The following is a 15,410-nucleotide window of genomic DNA, read 5'->3' as shown; positions in this document are numbered from 1 at the left end:
TTCTGGTTCGGTTCGGTTCCAAACTTATATGGTTCTGGTTCGGTTCCAATTTCAGGGAACCGATTATATATGGTTCGGTTCTGGGTATACCCCAAAACCGAACCGAACCGAACCATGTCCACCCCTACCCTCCACCACCAAATTGTCACATAACTGAGAGACAAAAAAACAGAGACCGGTGAGCAAAGATGTAACCCCTGCCTGAATTGAGACAGCAATGCCAATAGGAGCAGAAAAATCCTCTCTATCACTCTCTAAACTTCCTCCTCCCCACACCCCCACCCTTCCCTCCACACACTACTCTTCTATGGCTGATCCCAAGTTCACTACCAAGCTCGTATCAAAGTACAATTTGATGGTTTTAGGTGGGGGTGCCGTCTGCCAGCCGTTCTCTTTTAACTAATCTTCCATGCACCATTTCTTTCCATTTCCTCAAGCAGTCAAGAATGGCAACAACCCAAAAATCATCCCATAATAGTGCCCCGACTAATCAGTAGATATTCAACATCGCAAAGAATCCATCGAAGATATGTCACGAATTCTAAAAAGTTCACTTCTTACACTCTTTCCACAATACCAGATCACTGGGGAAGGGGCAGCAAAACAAAGAAGCTGGAAAATAAGTCTCCTAAAGATGCTGAAAAAAAACCCACTGCATGCTAAGCCAATCCATTGGGCCCATTGCATGCATGACCAACAAAATAAAATACGCAAAGAGCCAATACCTTGTCAGGCATATTTATTTTTCTACTATGCTTGCATCAGCACAACTGAGAAAAAATAAGAAACTGAATTGACATAATGGGTATGCATATTTACAGCAACTAAGTTTTAACTCGACATTTCAAAATCATCAAGCTGAAACAAATTGAAGGTTTACATTACTATCAGAAATGTTGTACAGGGGACTCAAATGCATCGGACTAAAATTGGATGCTCAGTTAAATTAAAGGAAACACTGCAATTACAATGTCAGATCAAAGAAATTTTTTAGCGATGTTGAGTTTACCGAAAGGGACGAAATCGATGACGACCAGTTCCCCTAAAACGGGGAGGACCTTCAGGTTTATTCTCTGAGTCCTTCATACGGTTAAAGCACCTAGCAAGATATGTGCCTTGTTGAGCAGCGACCTGAAATCTCACGGTAAAGCGCCAAAAAGGGGGAAATGCTAAGGAGATGGTTCATGAGAGTATAAACCTTATATTTCTGTTCCGCACGTGTAAGAAGCAACATGTACAAAATATAAGATTCCCCACCAACCTAATAACTTGAATGAAAAGTCGAACAGAAAGTCACCTGAACAGTTGCAGGAAGACTCCTTATCTAGAAATCCACATCAGATAGAGCTTTCTTGAACTCTTCAATATCCAGTTCTTTGGATTCTAGTTTATCATTCCCCTTGGAAGTGTACAACAGATCCACAACATCTCTCATTTGCTTATTCTTCAAATAGAGCTTCACTTGGGGGTACCTCTCACAGATATCATTGATAACATCCTGGAGTTCTTTAGCTGTTAGAGTACCGGATTTGTCCTTGTCCGTGACTTTAAATATTGCTGCAATATCTTCCTAAAGCATGTTTCCATCAAAAAAATTAATATGTGAGTAGGTGCTAGGCTACATTAAGAAATGCAAGAAAATGATGAGATTTTGAGCAAGTTCAATTTAGTATCAGCATGCTAGTTTCATCATCAACTTATCTAGAGACTAGAGCATACTGTTCACTGACCAATGCAGTCATGATGATTTTGATCAATTCTCAAGATTTGTCTGCTAATATCAACATCGAAATGAACAAACTAATATAGGAACTACCTCCTTAGAGAAAACATCTTCCTTAAAGTTACATGAACTCATATGGTTCATGCTTTTTTCTCCTCTTTCTTTTTGAATGGCATTCATATGGTTCATGTTATGACTTCTAATTATAAGTGGATAGGATTGGATAGCTTTAATTGGCTCAGAAAATAGGATTTTATTATGGATTTGGTCAAGGATATAATTATAATCTGAGTGTAATGTAGATTTATAAAATAAGGAATAGGGTGTGGAGCAGGGAATGCTTGAGAAATTGTCTATAAGGATCCAGTGCCTCATGGTGGCAATCGTGGTTGTACTTTTTATAATTTGTTTATTGGATTGCCTATATTTACATTAGAACACTCTCAGGGGTTCTCGCAATTTTCTGTTATCTCTTCCTTATCCTTTAATGGAAAAGAAGAAGAAAGGAAGGACAATTGGCTCTAAGATTCCATGCGTCATTTACTGACAATCATTTGCAAGTTTTAGGACGACTCGGAGGTTGATCAAATAGCATGAAGCATAAAGAAACAACAAGCATCAGTTGGAAGAGAACCTGTACATCAAGAAAGTACCAGATGGGAGTCGCTCCCTTAAATCTCAACCTCCACGACAAAGTTTCTTAAACGGGCATTATAATCCTCACATTACACACACACACACACACACACACACAATACGAGAATTATGGTAGTAGCGAAAATGATATAGATTTTATCCGTTACCTCAATTGGAAGGCAGTTAATGTGGCAACCTTGAGTTGTATGTTCAATACCACCTTAACTCAACTAAGCCTTTGTCCCAAACTAGTTGGGGTCAGCACCTTACCTATTAAAGTAAAGAAGGAAAATAACACAATAATACATAATTTTAAATGAAGCATAAAGAGGTGTTCGAGAATCGAGATATTACATATACATATAGTGGATGTGGCTTCTTTTATTTTTCCCTTACCCTTCATTAAAGTTATTTCTCTAATTCCCTCTTTTCTGATTAACTGCTTAGTAGACGGAGAATTCTCCCACATTTGCGAATGTCTCAACAAGTTCTCATGCATTTCTTCTTCTCTCCATTCTTTATCTCGTATCACTTCTTTGGAATGTCTCAACAATATCTCATGTGTTTCTTCTTCTGTCCTTTCTTTATCTCTTCTCTCTTCTCTCTCCACCTCAAGAAGCTGATATGGATTGAGAGCATTTATAATCCAAGTAAGCTTCAAATCCTTGGACAATTCAAAAGGTGTTCTCCATTATTCTCCATCTTTTCGATTTTTTTTATTGAAAGAGAGAAATTTCTCCAAGGGTTTCCGTATAGTCTTACGACTGGCACTATTAGCCGTATGGCTCCCAAATTCTATTTAGATCTTTGAGATCAATGTAATCTGAAACGGCACCCCTATGTGTGACTTTTTCACTGATTGGTGTATCATTAAATAAGTATTAAAAAGTTATTGTTCAGCCCAATTTTTTCTCTCCTGAATATGCAGATTTAAGGAGATAATTAGATCTCGATCTCTCCCACATGGATCAATGATTCAGATCCTATCTGATCAGATCGTACAAATTGTTGGAGAGACCTAGCAAGTGGTTTCAGACAGTTTGAGTGAGGATTGAAGAAGTTGTGACTGTTTCGTTTCTTCCCAATAGCGTCGTTACCCTGAAATTGCACATTGATGTTGGATGTGTCTATTCCTCGTGACAAGAGTAAGTTTAGATGTGTTCAGTTCATTGTTGTTTGTGAAAAATCATGCGTTGTTCAATGCTGTGTGGGGTGTTGTTTTGGTTTGATTTGTGTCTAATGGAGGAAGAAAGTTCATTGAAGGTGACCAGTGAATCATCAAATAGTGGGAGTTTTAGTTCCAACCACATGAAAAATCCTGGGTTGGGGATCACTACCATTTGATTGGAGTGGATATTTTTTACAGTGGTCACGGGATATAAAGTTATTCATTGGAGGTACACAGAAGTTGGGATATGTAAAGGGTCGATCCATCCTCCTACACCTGATGATCTCAGGGATAATGATTGGGGGTCAAACAATTTATTGGTAGTGTCTTGGTTGTTAAACTCCATGGAAGCTCAAGTGAGCATAGATTTTCTATCCATGCATCCCTTAATAGTGTCTATGCTTTACTTCAAAGAGACGATCGTCAACGAATTGTTATGGATATTTCTGCCCCTACATAGGACAGATTTGCACTATTGTTTGATTCGTGGAGATTTGGTGGAAGGGGTGAAGGATGTGATCGGAGTAGTGCTGTTAGTGGTTGAGGAAGTAATATTTATATTCAGGATGGTAGTAGAGGCAGAGGAAGAGCCGTAGGTGAGAAGTAGTGTTCCTATTGTGGTAGGAGTGATGTTGTTCTTATTGTGCCTTATTTGATAAGACCTTTAATTCCCTCTGTTTTAAACTTGGAAGACATATGTTGCATGTTTTGATTTTGGTAGCTCCACTTCAATACTTCCTCTTTATTTGTTTGGGTGTGCATGTTTTGCTCAAAATGTCACCACCCTATTAAGTTGCACCAAAAAACCAGACTCGGTGCAGCAAATCAGACCCTATTAAGCTGCCAGTGTGCACGATTTGCAACATACCCATTGGAGGCATAAGCACATGGCAGCAAGGATATATTGTACATATTGTTTCAAATAAAACAGGTTACATTGCCAAAGAATTACATATATCTTTTCAGTGTTTCAGTTTGTGAAAGATACTCCCCACACTGCTCTGTTATCACTAGGATAAATTGAATCTAGGTAGCTGGCCACCTACAATACCCAGAGTAATCTGAGAATGCGACCAGCTGACAGTTGCAGAAGAGCAGGAAAGGTGAGGATGGGATAGGTCCCACAAGATGAAGGGGGGTTTCAAGTTCGGATTTTTTTATTCAGATCAAGTCACCTTAAGTGACTTACTATTCAGGGTCCAGTCAGACGCATTAATGGAAACTAGTGTAATGTTGTGTAAAGGGAACAAGTGAATAAAATGAGCTTGTAGGGTTGGGTTTTCACCCACACGAAAATCAATCTTCCATTCTCATGTTTCCCTCTTCTCTCTCCTCCTCCTCTCTCCTCCTGTCCTTATTCTTTTCCTCCCTCTTCATGTCTTGCCTACAGATTTCTGGTTTCTTCACCTTATCCTTTTGTTCTAGATTTATAACAACAGTAAAAGCCATTATCAGAGGAAACAATGTCAGCAATAAAGACTCAGTATCCCAGTCTTAGCAATAAACATAACATAAAAATCCTAAAACAATATCCAAACAAACAAAAGACGCATCATGCAACATTTGAGTTCAGAACATTGTACAAGCACTGAAAATAGCATAGGACCCTGTCAATTTAGAATGATGCTGTATTTCTTACGGGAAATGATAATTTAATATCTTAGATTTCAATATGTATCAAGCACAAAACAAATTCTGACAATTTAAAATTAATTTACAACTGGAGACTGCTACTAGGAAGGTATATATAATGAAACAATAATCAGTTCCATGAATATTGTACCCTGTCATAAGATGAAAACTTTGATGAAAGTCTTTCTTTAGATAGATTCCTAATATCATATCAATCAGTTAATAAAAACTTTATATATTGAATGATTAGGAACATACAATAGGAGCATGCTTAGTAAAAAGCTCAATTTCACATACTTCAGACTATTTATTGTCTGCCGAACAGAATGCAAAATCAGCAGGCTAAAGAGTGTGCATACCATGACTTTACGTTGTTGTATTTTAGGACAGTCACCAAGTGCATATACATCATCACATCCCAACACTCAGAGCCATTCATCAGTTGCTAAAACACGCCTATTAGTCTGCGCTTTGGAGCAAGACAGGTTGAATCAATAGAAATTATAATTCTCCCATAAGCAATCACTACATTTGGAATACACCTAAATTATAACTGGTCACAACATTACCCTGATGTAAAAAACTCAGTCAACCTCAGAGAAGAGATTAATAAATCAGAGATTGGCCTAGAACCACAAACCTGACCAATTTGCTTCATAAAATCCATTATGACAGGGCGGGTTGTGATACCAGTAGACCAGACAATCATATTATATGGTAAAGAATAAATTTCTTGCTTTGGCCTTACCTTCATAGTGGGCCTTATCAGATACACTCACAACCTGATACCCTGTTTTCGCGTCAATACCGTCTCTTTTGAACTTTTCTTCAGCAAATGCAGTGATTCTTCTATCAAACCTATAGAAGAGAATTTCTAAAAGCGTAAGAACAAGATTTGAAATTTGAAGCAATAAAATATGAAAATGCTAATAAGAAGCCACTTGAGTCGAAAAATTTCTAATTCTTGACCACCATAACTAATACACGGATTAACCTTCACCAAAACCGGGTAAGTAGGATAAAATCTCACAACCACACGATGTAAACATTCAAACCCAAGAAAAAGAACAGAATAGTTGAAGAAAACAAAAATATGATAGAGACAACAGGACTATGGCTGTATGGCATGCTATTTTCAATTTGAAAACCAACAGCTATGCAAGGATAACTTTTATAAATTTTAAATTTAAGTAATTAACAAAAATCCCTAAAATAATATTTTACATCATATCAATAGACCAATTTCACAAACTTCCATAAACCGGTTGGGATTCTAAAACTAACTCCAGTTAAAAATAACCAAAAGGCCCCAAAAACTAAAACCACTGTCAAGTTTCAGTCTAAACAAAGTCCTAATGACTCCAACAACTCAATTTAGAAAGGAAAATACTTTTCATGTTTTGCAAACTGGGCCAACTTAAAACCCACCTAAACTAGCTACATTTTACCATCGATCCCTGCAAATAAGAACCAACAAAACACCATTACTACTGCAAGGACAAAATATACAAAACAATCTCACTCACTGAATTCTAATAGAATTGAAAGAACTTCAAAGAGGATGGGCCTTGCACTAGCAAGAGTGGTTCTCGATCATGCCTAATATTATCAGGAATAGCATATCATTTATATATTCCTTGAGATAATATGTACTAGAAAATGAAGTCTACGTAACTATCTGAGTTAGCGTCGGAAAAATATTCAAGAGGCACTTGAAGTGTAACATAAAACTTCAATAGACAATCTTAAGTACAGAAATATCAACAGATAAGTATCATGATTCATGGGAGATACCCATATCACATAGCATTACCAATATTCTAAATGTTAATGGATATAGAAATACTGTATTTATTCCTTACATGCTCAAGATATGATCTCCTGCCTCAACGAGTGTTATTTTCACTAGATCTTGAAGCAGAGGATACAACTTGATTAAATCTTCAGTCACAAAATCATGCAATTCTGCAGCAAATTCCACACCAGTTGGGCCTCCACCAACAATCCCAAAATGAAGTTTCATCTTCCTCTGTTCATCCCTTAGGTTAGGAAGACTAGCCTTATCAAAACATTCAATCACACTCCTACGGATTTCCTGAGCGTCCTCTATTTCCTGCCATGTATATTTTCATAAAGCATACTAAAACTCACATTCCATTCAGGAAAGAAAGAAGAATATGTAATCCTGTTAACAATATCCCAAATATTTGATAGAAACTTCTAAGGACAACTTGGAGTGTCAATAACTGTCCTTGTAAACAGGTGATGAGATGCTTTCAATGTATGGGTTCTAAAATGGCAATGAGATGCTTTACCTTCAAAAAATGGCAATTCTCAACCACACCAGGCGTATTAAACGTATTTGGCTGTGCACCCAATGCTATCACCAAGTAGTCGTAGTCTACAAGAAATTCTATTTTGTCTTCCGAGTTTGTGCTCTGATTAGAGAGACAATGAACCTTCTTATTTATTGCATCAATCTTGACACACTCAGCTTCCCAAAATTGAATTTCTCCACTTTTGTACCAAAAATATACAAAAGGTATAACAGTGTTTCATAACTAGTGTAAATCACATCTTGATGAAGAAAACCACTAGAAATTCAATGATAAAGTAGTTACTTCTGCAGCAACAGATAAAAAAGAAGAATAGTTGTCACTGCCATGACAACAATCAAGAAAATACCAAGATAACAGAATAGCATCTTTGATAATGATAAAGAAAGAAGCCAACAAAATCATCTTAGATAATGATAATCAGGTAGAATTACCTAAATTAGTACAGATTTTTTTTCTTATTTGATTTATGAATGAAGAAGTGTTGATAATCTCAAATAGAATATCTGTTAAAGTTGGAGTGAATCAATATTCCAAGTATTCAGTCCGGTGGAAGGATTTCAATGACACTTAATGCTCAAAAGCTAGGTGAAGGGAAGACGAAAGCATTGAAGGAATTTATACTGAGTTATCTCCACTTGGAAGGACTGATGCAGAGTGGGCCTGCAAGTTTCCAAAGAGTTTTTTTTTTTATATCATTTTGGGTATTTCTTTGTAAATTTTTAGAATCTTTTAAGGGGTTTAAAAAAAAAGTCAAGTTTAGAAAAGTTTTGGGTTTTTTAATCAACAAGTTGGTGTAATTCGGTTTCTAGAAGTGCTGAATTTGACTTTAATAAGGTGCTGGGATTACGAAAGAGGCCTAAAACTAGTGGTTTGGGTTATACTGAGAGTTCGGAGACGTGTTCTTACTCATATTTTAATTTCATGTATATAGGTACACCTTTTACTGCTCATGTAGCTCTTGTGAAGTCTCTGTGTTTTCTTCTTTTTTCTTCTCAATCTGTACAAAAGGCTCTAGTAAGTACTAGCTAATTCTCTTCTATGTTTGCAATGTATTAATTATGGATTTAGTAGCAAGGTATAGAAACAAGACAAGATTTGGGTGCAGGGATGGTGAAGTACAGCTTCTCAAACTATTAAGAGTCAGGAACAAAATGGAAGCATAAAGAACTGAAAATGTGTTGAATTAACTTATTTACTGGTTGCACTTATAAAAACATATGGTAACTAGTATTAGGCCTTATAAAAACATATAATAACTAGTATTAGGAAATGACTAAATCTACAATTAGAACAAAACTGGTTGAATTAAAAGTGATTTGTATGTAATCATAGTATCTGTTGTTGGCTGTAGGGCGAGGAGGTTTGGAAATGGAAGTGACAGCAGGAGAGACTAAGACTCTAGGATAGGATATTGGGTACAAATGTTCTGCAGCTTAGAGAAGAGTAGGATGATGTTCACATAAAATGGTGAGGTATCCCTCTCTAGATATAAACACCATGTAATATCAATTATGTTTACCTTTCTAATAATCTTACGAATTGGCTCAACAATACTGCGTGGTTCCACCAAACCACATGTGACACTCGGTAACAAAGGGGTAAATGCAAAATAATTACGGGGTGAGACCACGTGAACATCATACTGTGAACTGCCTAGATTTTTCAAGAAACTTGTGCCAGCCCATCCGGTTCCAAGCACTACCACCTTCTTCTTGGACTCCATTTGAGATGATTTGACATTATAAGAGCCAATGTCTGAGCTTGAGTCAGAATATGCGACAAGACCACCACCACTGCAATATAACCAGAAAAGTGAGTGCGAGTAGGAAAGGATGACGCATTGTCTGAATATAAAGGGGGGAAACATAATTATATTGTTTTTGGCTCAAATTAAACAGTGAGGGAGAGAAGAAAAACTAAAGTGCTTGAAAAAGGAGATGGCAATATGATATAGTTTGATACAAATTATAAAAAATATGAGTTTCATGATAAGCATAAAAGGATATCCAGTCAAACAAATTGGGCATTTTCAAAGTACCAATACATGATCAAAATTGTAAAGAACATCTGAAAAAGTCAACATCAGAGAACTATTCCTAGGTGTTTTCATGGAGATTTAAAATGATGCCTAGATGGCAAGCAATCTCCACATGTTTTCATGGGGAAACTTTATGTTGTAAGCATATAAGAAGCTTAAAACAGTTTCTCACTCTTCGACTGAAACTGAGATAGGATATGGGTAACACTTCAAGTGATTTAACATGCAGTCATCAATTACTCCTAGGTCTTAGGAGTTAGGCTTTAAGAAGTCAAACCAATAAAGATATATTATGATAATAATACTGCTAATACATCAGGAAATAGCCTCAAATTTAGTTTTTATGAGAGAAGAGAAACATAATGCAAAGCATTGTCATTTTATTCAGAAAATGTAGCATTTACATCTATCACTCAATTCATTAACATCATGACATTTTTTCCAAAGGATTCATTTAGCCGACCCCAACTAATTTGGGACGAAGGCTTTGTTGAGTTGAGTTGAGTACTCAATTCATCAACAGGAATTATCAGGTCATTGATAGTTTTACTGCAGCCACGGGGATAAAAAATTTGAGTCATGGATTTGAATGTTGAGTGTGATTGATCTTGACACCATAGTTGACAGTGCGGGAAGTGAAAGCAGGAAGTGAAGGCTCCCAAAAAGGTGGGACATGGGAAGCGGGAAGGGTCGGAGAAGCATGGCCATCCTCTGCAACCCAATCCATCATAACATCAAGGTAGTACAGAACCAAATGCAAATTTTTGAGGATATATATCAGTTACGGATGGACATTACCCACCTTCAATAGAGGGAAAAGTCTTTATCTATCCACTTTGCCACTCTCAAGAGTATGTGGGAGGAGTTGGATTTTTATGATTCATTCGAGTTGATGTGTAATTTAGATACAGTTGCTTATAAAAAAATGTATCAAGCAGAACTGTATCATTGACTTCCTGGATGGCCTCAATCCAAGGTATGAGCTGATTCGCGCTCAACTTTTCATCTATGATAACATACTAAATCTACAATAAGTCTGTATGCCCAGGTTCAGAGTGAGGAGATCCATTTGGTTGGTGTAGAACAATATCACCCTCCTCATACTGAGAAGCCAATCTTGCCTCTACCAGTAGTTTCCAAAAGGATTATAAGAGATTTTCTAATGATCAGGATAAGTTGAAATGCACTTATTGTGGCAAGACAAGGCATGATAGAGAACATTGTTGGGATCTTATTGGTCGACAAAAACAGGTTACTGGCAAAAGGGTCCTACTACTAATGTTGCGTTGATTGCGGAGCCATCAGTTGTTGGTACAGCCGATGAATCCCATGAAGCATCTCCAACAGTTTATGCTCCTAAATGGTCCTTGTTACCAAGGTTGAGTTGGAAGGCTTGTGTCTTCGGGTATCTCAGTTAAAAAGCTCCTCTACCTATATATATATATATATATATATATATATATAGAGGAAAGTGAAGCTACACCGCCGGTGTAGCTAACTTAGCTACACCGCCGGCTTAAAATACAATGGGCCCACATTGTTTTGGTGATCCAAACCATTCATTTGATTGGCCCTCACATAGATAGGGTGTCCACCAAAAATCAGCTCCATAGGATCATCCCAACCCTTCAAACTGTGGAGGCAAAAATGGACAAATTTGTGAAGGTTTTTATACGTTTATTTTTGCCTCCACAAATCGTAGGGTTTGGATGATCCTATGGAGCTGATTTTTGGTGGACACCCTATCTATGTGAGGGCCAATCAAATGAATTCTTTGGATCACCAAAACAGTGTGGGCCCATTGTATTTTAAGCTGGCGGTGTAGCTAAGTTAGCTACACCGGCGGTGTAGCTTCACTTTCCTCATATATATATATATATATATATATATATATATATATATATATATATATATAGAGAGAGAGAGAGAGAGAGAGAGAGAGAGAAAAGTGTAGCTACACATACGTGTAGCTAACTTAGCTACACCGACGGCTTAAAATACAGTGGGCCCCACATTGGTTGGGTGATGCAATCCATTCATTTGATGGGCCCTCACATAGATCAGGTGTGCCTAAAAAATCAGCTCTATAGGATCATCTCAACCCTACGATTTGTGGAGGCAAAAATGGACGTGTAAAAACCTTCACAAATCTATCCATTTTTGCCTCCACAGTTTGAAGGGTTGGGATCATCCAATGGAGCTGATTTTTTTAGCACACCCTATCAATGTGAGGGCCTATCAAATGAATGGTTTGGATCACCCAAACAATGTGGGCCCACTGTATTTTAAGCCGTCGGTGTAGCTAAGTTAGCTACACGTATGTGTAGCTTCACTTAACTCATATATATATATATATATATGTGTGTGTGTGTGTGTGTGTTTTGATTCTTGCATGTTCCAAAACTTATGATAATCATGTTGTCCATTAGTTCCATTAAAAAATCCCTACATTGTATTGTAAAATTTTCCCTTCTCATTGTGTCTATCAGGACTTGCATTTGAGTAAGATGATTGGGAGTGTAGTTGGGAATGTAATAGACTTTATCTACTCGAGATCTCATCACATCTTCCAGTGGCTCACCTGTCTAGTTTAATTAGGAGTCCCATATATCACACATATGTGTTAATGAGGTATTTTGTGCGTTTCTTGGCTGAGAGAAGAGGAAAGAGAGTTTTGTAACCGTAAACGAAAGTGAAGCTCTCTTCTCCCGTGAATGTAGACACACTTCCAAACCATGTATATCTTGTGTTCTTGCTTTGTGTGTTTTATGTTTCTTGCATCTCATCTTGTTGTAGGCTACACATCTTACTTGATCCAATCTTGAGAGATTAGAGATCTGTGGAAAATCTGAGAAATACTTCTCAACACGGATCGAACACGATGTGCAACAAAATAGCAAAAGAACGATGCAGAGAAACACAATCACACAATCACACAAGATTTTACGTGGTTCGGCACTGCCTACGTCCACTGGGAAAGATTTTCTCTATTTCGGTCTAGGGTTACAAAGTCTCTTCTTCTTGGCCAAGAAAACACAAAAGAATAAAAAGATTCTCTATTTCGAACACGCATCGCGCACATTAGTCCGTCAGGGTCCTGTAGAATACAAGACATCTACACAACAAGATCTGTCTCGGTTTTCAACAATTACTGTAGGATTTTTCTTAGCAATAAAGCTGGTCTCACCTGTTCCACAAATATTGCACTAGATTAATCTGGTGGGCGACCTACTGAGTCCAGTGTATTGGTGCTGGTCCCCTTGTGATTGATTATCATAATCCCTTGATCAATAAGGTGTTCTTTAGAGGTTCAGTGAGAAAGATAAACCATTAATTTTTAGAGCAATGATAGAATGAAGGGCGCCATTGCAAAAACCAACTTCAAGGGCTCCCTCATTGGTCAATTTCAGCAAAAATCAAAGCCGTTCCACTTTTTATGGCGCCATTATAAATGCACTTTTGCTGAAATTGACCAATGAGGGCGCCCTTGAAGTTGGTTATTGCTAGGGCGCCCTTCATTCTATCATTCCTCTAATTTTTATAGCTGCTGTCTAATGTTACAATGAGATTTGCATTCAGCATTGAACCAAGACCATTATGGTCACTTAAGCCATGAGGCGCCCGGTGGAGCTAGTGTTAGGATCAAATCTCATGTGGAGCCCAAGGTTGATTGTTAGGATCGAATCTTGAAGAGGATTGTTACAGTACTCTATCTCAGTTACAAATCAACCGTACCAGTAAATAAACAAGTTGTAAATCCATATATATATATATATATAGAGAGAGAGAGAGAGAGAGAGGAAAATGACTGTGAGCTTGAAGCTCATATAGCTTATATGAGCTTGAGGGCCCAAACACATGTGGGCCCACATTGTTAGGATGATCCGAAGCATTCATTTGAAAGGCCCTTACATAGATAGGGTGTGTACAAAAAATCAGCTCCATAGGATCATCCTAACCCATCCAAAAGTTGAGGGCAAGCTCATATAAGCTATATGAGCTTCAAGCTCACAATCATTTTCATATATATATAAACCCCTGGCCCTCAGAGTTTCATTCTCACATATCTGACAGTGCTCTATTGTATTGGAATGGGCCCATATGCCAAAACCACTGCAATCACCATGACTTGTCTGCAATGAACTGGAGTTGTGAATATATAACTACTCATCTTTCTATCCACAAAATTTCTTGATCGTACGTCTAAAACAAGTCTGGTGGGTATGATTTTTTTTATTTATTTTTACTATGAAATCTATAACCCATAGATAAGGCAATTCACTGGATGGATGGGACACGTGCATGAGGGTGATCAAGAGAGAGCAGTATGTGTATGAGAGGCGGTGGAGTGAGTGGCACCGCTCATCCAATCCAACAAAGCAGAGCAAAGAATGAAAGAAAATTCACTTCCGAAAACTGTAACTCAAGCACTGATAAATTAACAAACAAATATCCACATGAAGTAAACTTGAAGAAGATATCAGATAAAGCAAAAGAAGCAACAATTTTTCAAAGAAACAGAGGATGACAGATGGTAAAGATGACGATGAGCTTGGCATATGAAGAAGGTGAAGGTTGGAATGTTGGAACAGATTGCTCCAAGAAGGAGAAGACGCGCATCTCTCTCTCTGAAACAGATGAAAGAAATAAGTTTGGGAGGGAGGGCATATGATATATTTAGTTAGATAAAGAGGCAAAGCGAAGGTCCGAGAAGTTGGAGAATGAGGAGTCACGTGACTTGCGTGTTCCAGTAGTCCAAATATATTTCAACCCAGTAAGAAAAGAACACAACATCTGATTGTGATGGAGCCTAAGTTCATGCACGTGGACTTCTACGAAAGAGGGTGGTGCTATCACTCTGCCATCACACTAGAAAAGTGTCCAAATGTATTTCAATCAGCTCCTTTTTCTTCTCTTCTTTTCTATAGCCTTTGTATGGAGAATAGAACGTCGGTGATATTAATTGTTCAATCAACTGCTTACAAATGCAAGGTTACCACAAAGTTAGAAATCTGTATTCAATGGGGGAAAGATCGAATGGTTGATCTGCTAGCGTCCATCCCAAAAGGCATTTCGCATATGGTCTGTTGAGCAGATTTTGTCTTCATTCACGACGTCAAATGCCTTTTGCGATGGACGCTAGCAAATCACTTTTTTTTTTCTTTTTTCCTTTTTTTTTTTTTTTAATGATAGAGTCCGGAGAATGATGTATTCACCCCCAGTTCTTGCACAACGAGGGACAGGGATGATTTTCAGTTTTTTTAAAAAAAAATTTCTTAGAATTTGAGTTAATAAATTTGAATTACTTGCAGAAAGAGTTAGATCTAGTATACGGAACAAAGTTACATACAGGCATAGACACAAATATCTCTAAATTCTTTAAAATATCATACTTTTAGTAATATTATGACATAAAAAAAAAAAAAAAAAACCAAAATGGGAAGTAATATATCCGCCTCTTTTTTTTAATTGGGACAGCCTGCTGCAGTGTATCTATGACTGCACAAGGGCAGATGTACTTCACATGGGAAGGATTCAACGGACCTGATTGCCACAAAAACTGCAGCCGGATGTCCCATGTAAAGAAAAGGGGTGCATTTATCATTTCCCAAAATTATTGGGAGATTTTGAAATATCTCACTATATCAGTATATCTTCATATTTTATTTTTATTGCAAAAATATCACAAAAACTTCAATAAATTCATGATGATTTTTATTTTCTAATTTTTTTTTCTTACATTTTATTTCTTAAACAGTTTATTTTGCAGTTGTTCCCAAAAATAACAAAAAATAAAATAAAATATCATGAGATACACCCCCTTCCCGGGAAATTCCCAAGACAAATATTTGGTCATGGAATGATAAGGCTCAT

At 37.3% G+C, this 15,410-nt stretch overlaps 1 protein-coding gene across 1 annotated transcript; it reads right to left on the bottom strand.

Moving 5' to 3' along the window:
- Window positions 1–1,324: 1,324 nt before the first annotated feature.
- LOC143854757 (external alternative NAD(P)H-ubiquinone oxidoreductase B2, mitochondrial-like) lies at window positions 1,325–15,115 on the bottom strand. The gene is made up of 6 exons (XM_077364863.1): window positions 15,081–15,115; window positions 9,018–9,291; window positions 7,022–7,272; window positions 5,908–6,017; window positions 4,935–5,020; window positions 1,325–1,570 (listed from the first exon to the last, which is right to left on the bottom strand). The coding sequence occupies exons 1-6, from the start codon at window positions 15,113–15,115 to the stop codon at window positions 1,325–1,327; spliced, it is 1,002 nt and encodes a 333-aa protein (XP_077220978.1).
- Window positions 15,116–15,410: the final 295 nt, after the last annotated feature.

Source organism: Tasmannia lanceolata, unplaced genomic scaffold, assembly GCF_043159265.1.
Source record: "Tasmannia lanceolata isolate RefF3 unplaced genomic scaffold, GAP_Taslan_0.1 ptg000020l, whole genome shotgun sequence".
Taxonomy (NCBI): Eukaryota; Viridiplantae; Streptophyta; class Magnoliopsida; order Canellales; family Winteraceae; genus Tasmannia; species Tasmannia lanceolata.
Note: the sequence above shows the minus strand (reverse complement) of the source record. Positions and strands in the feature narration are given on the sequence as shown.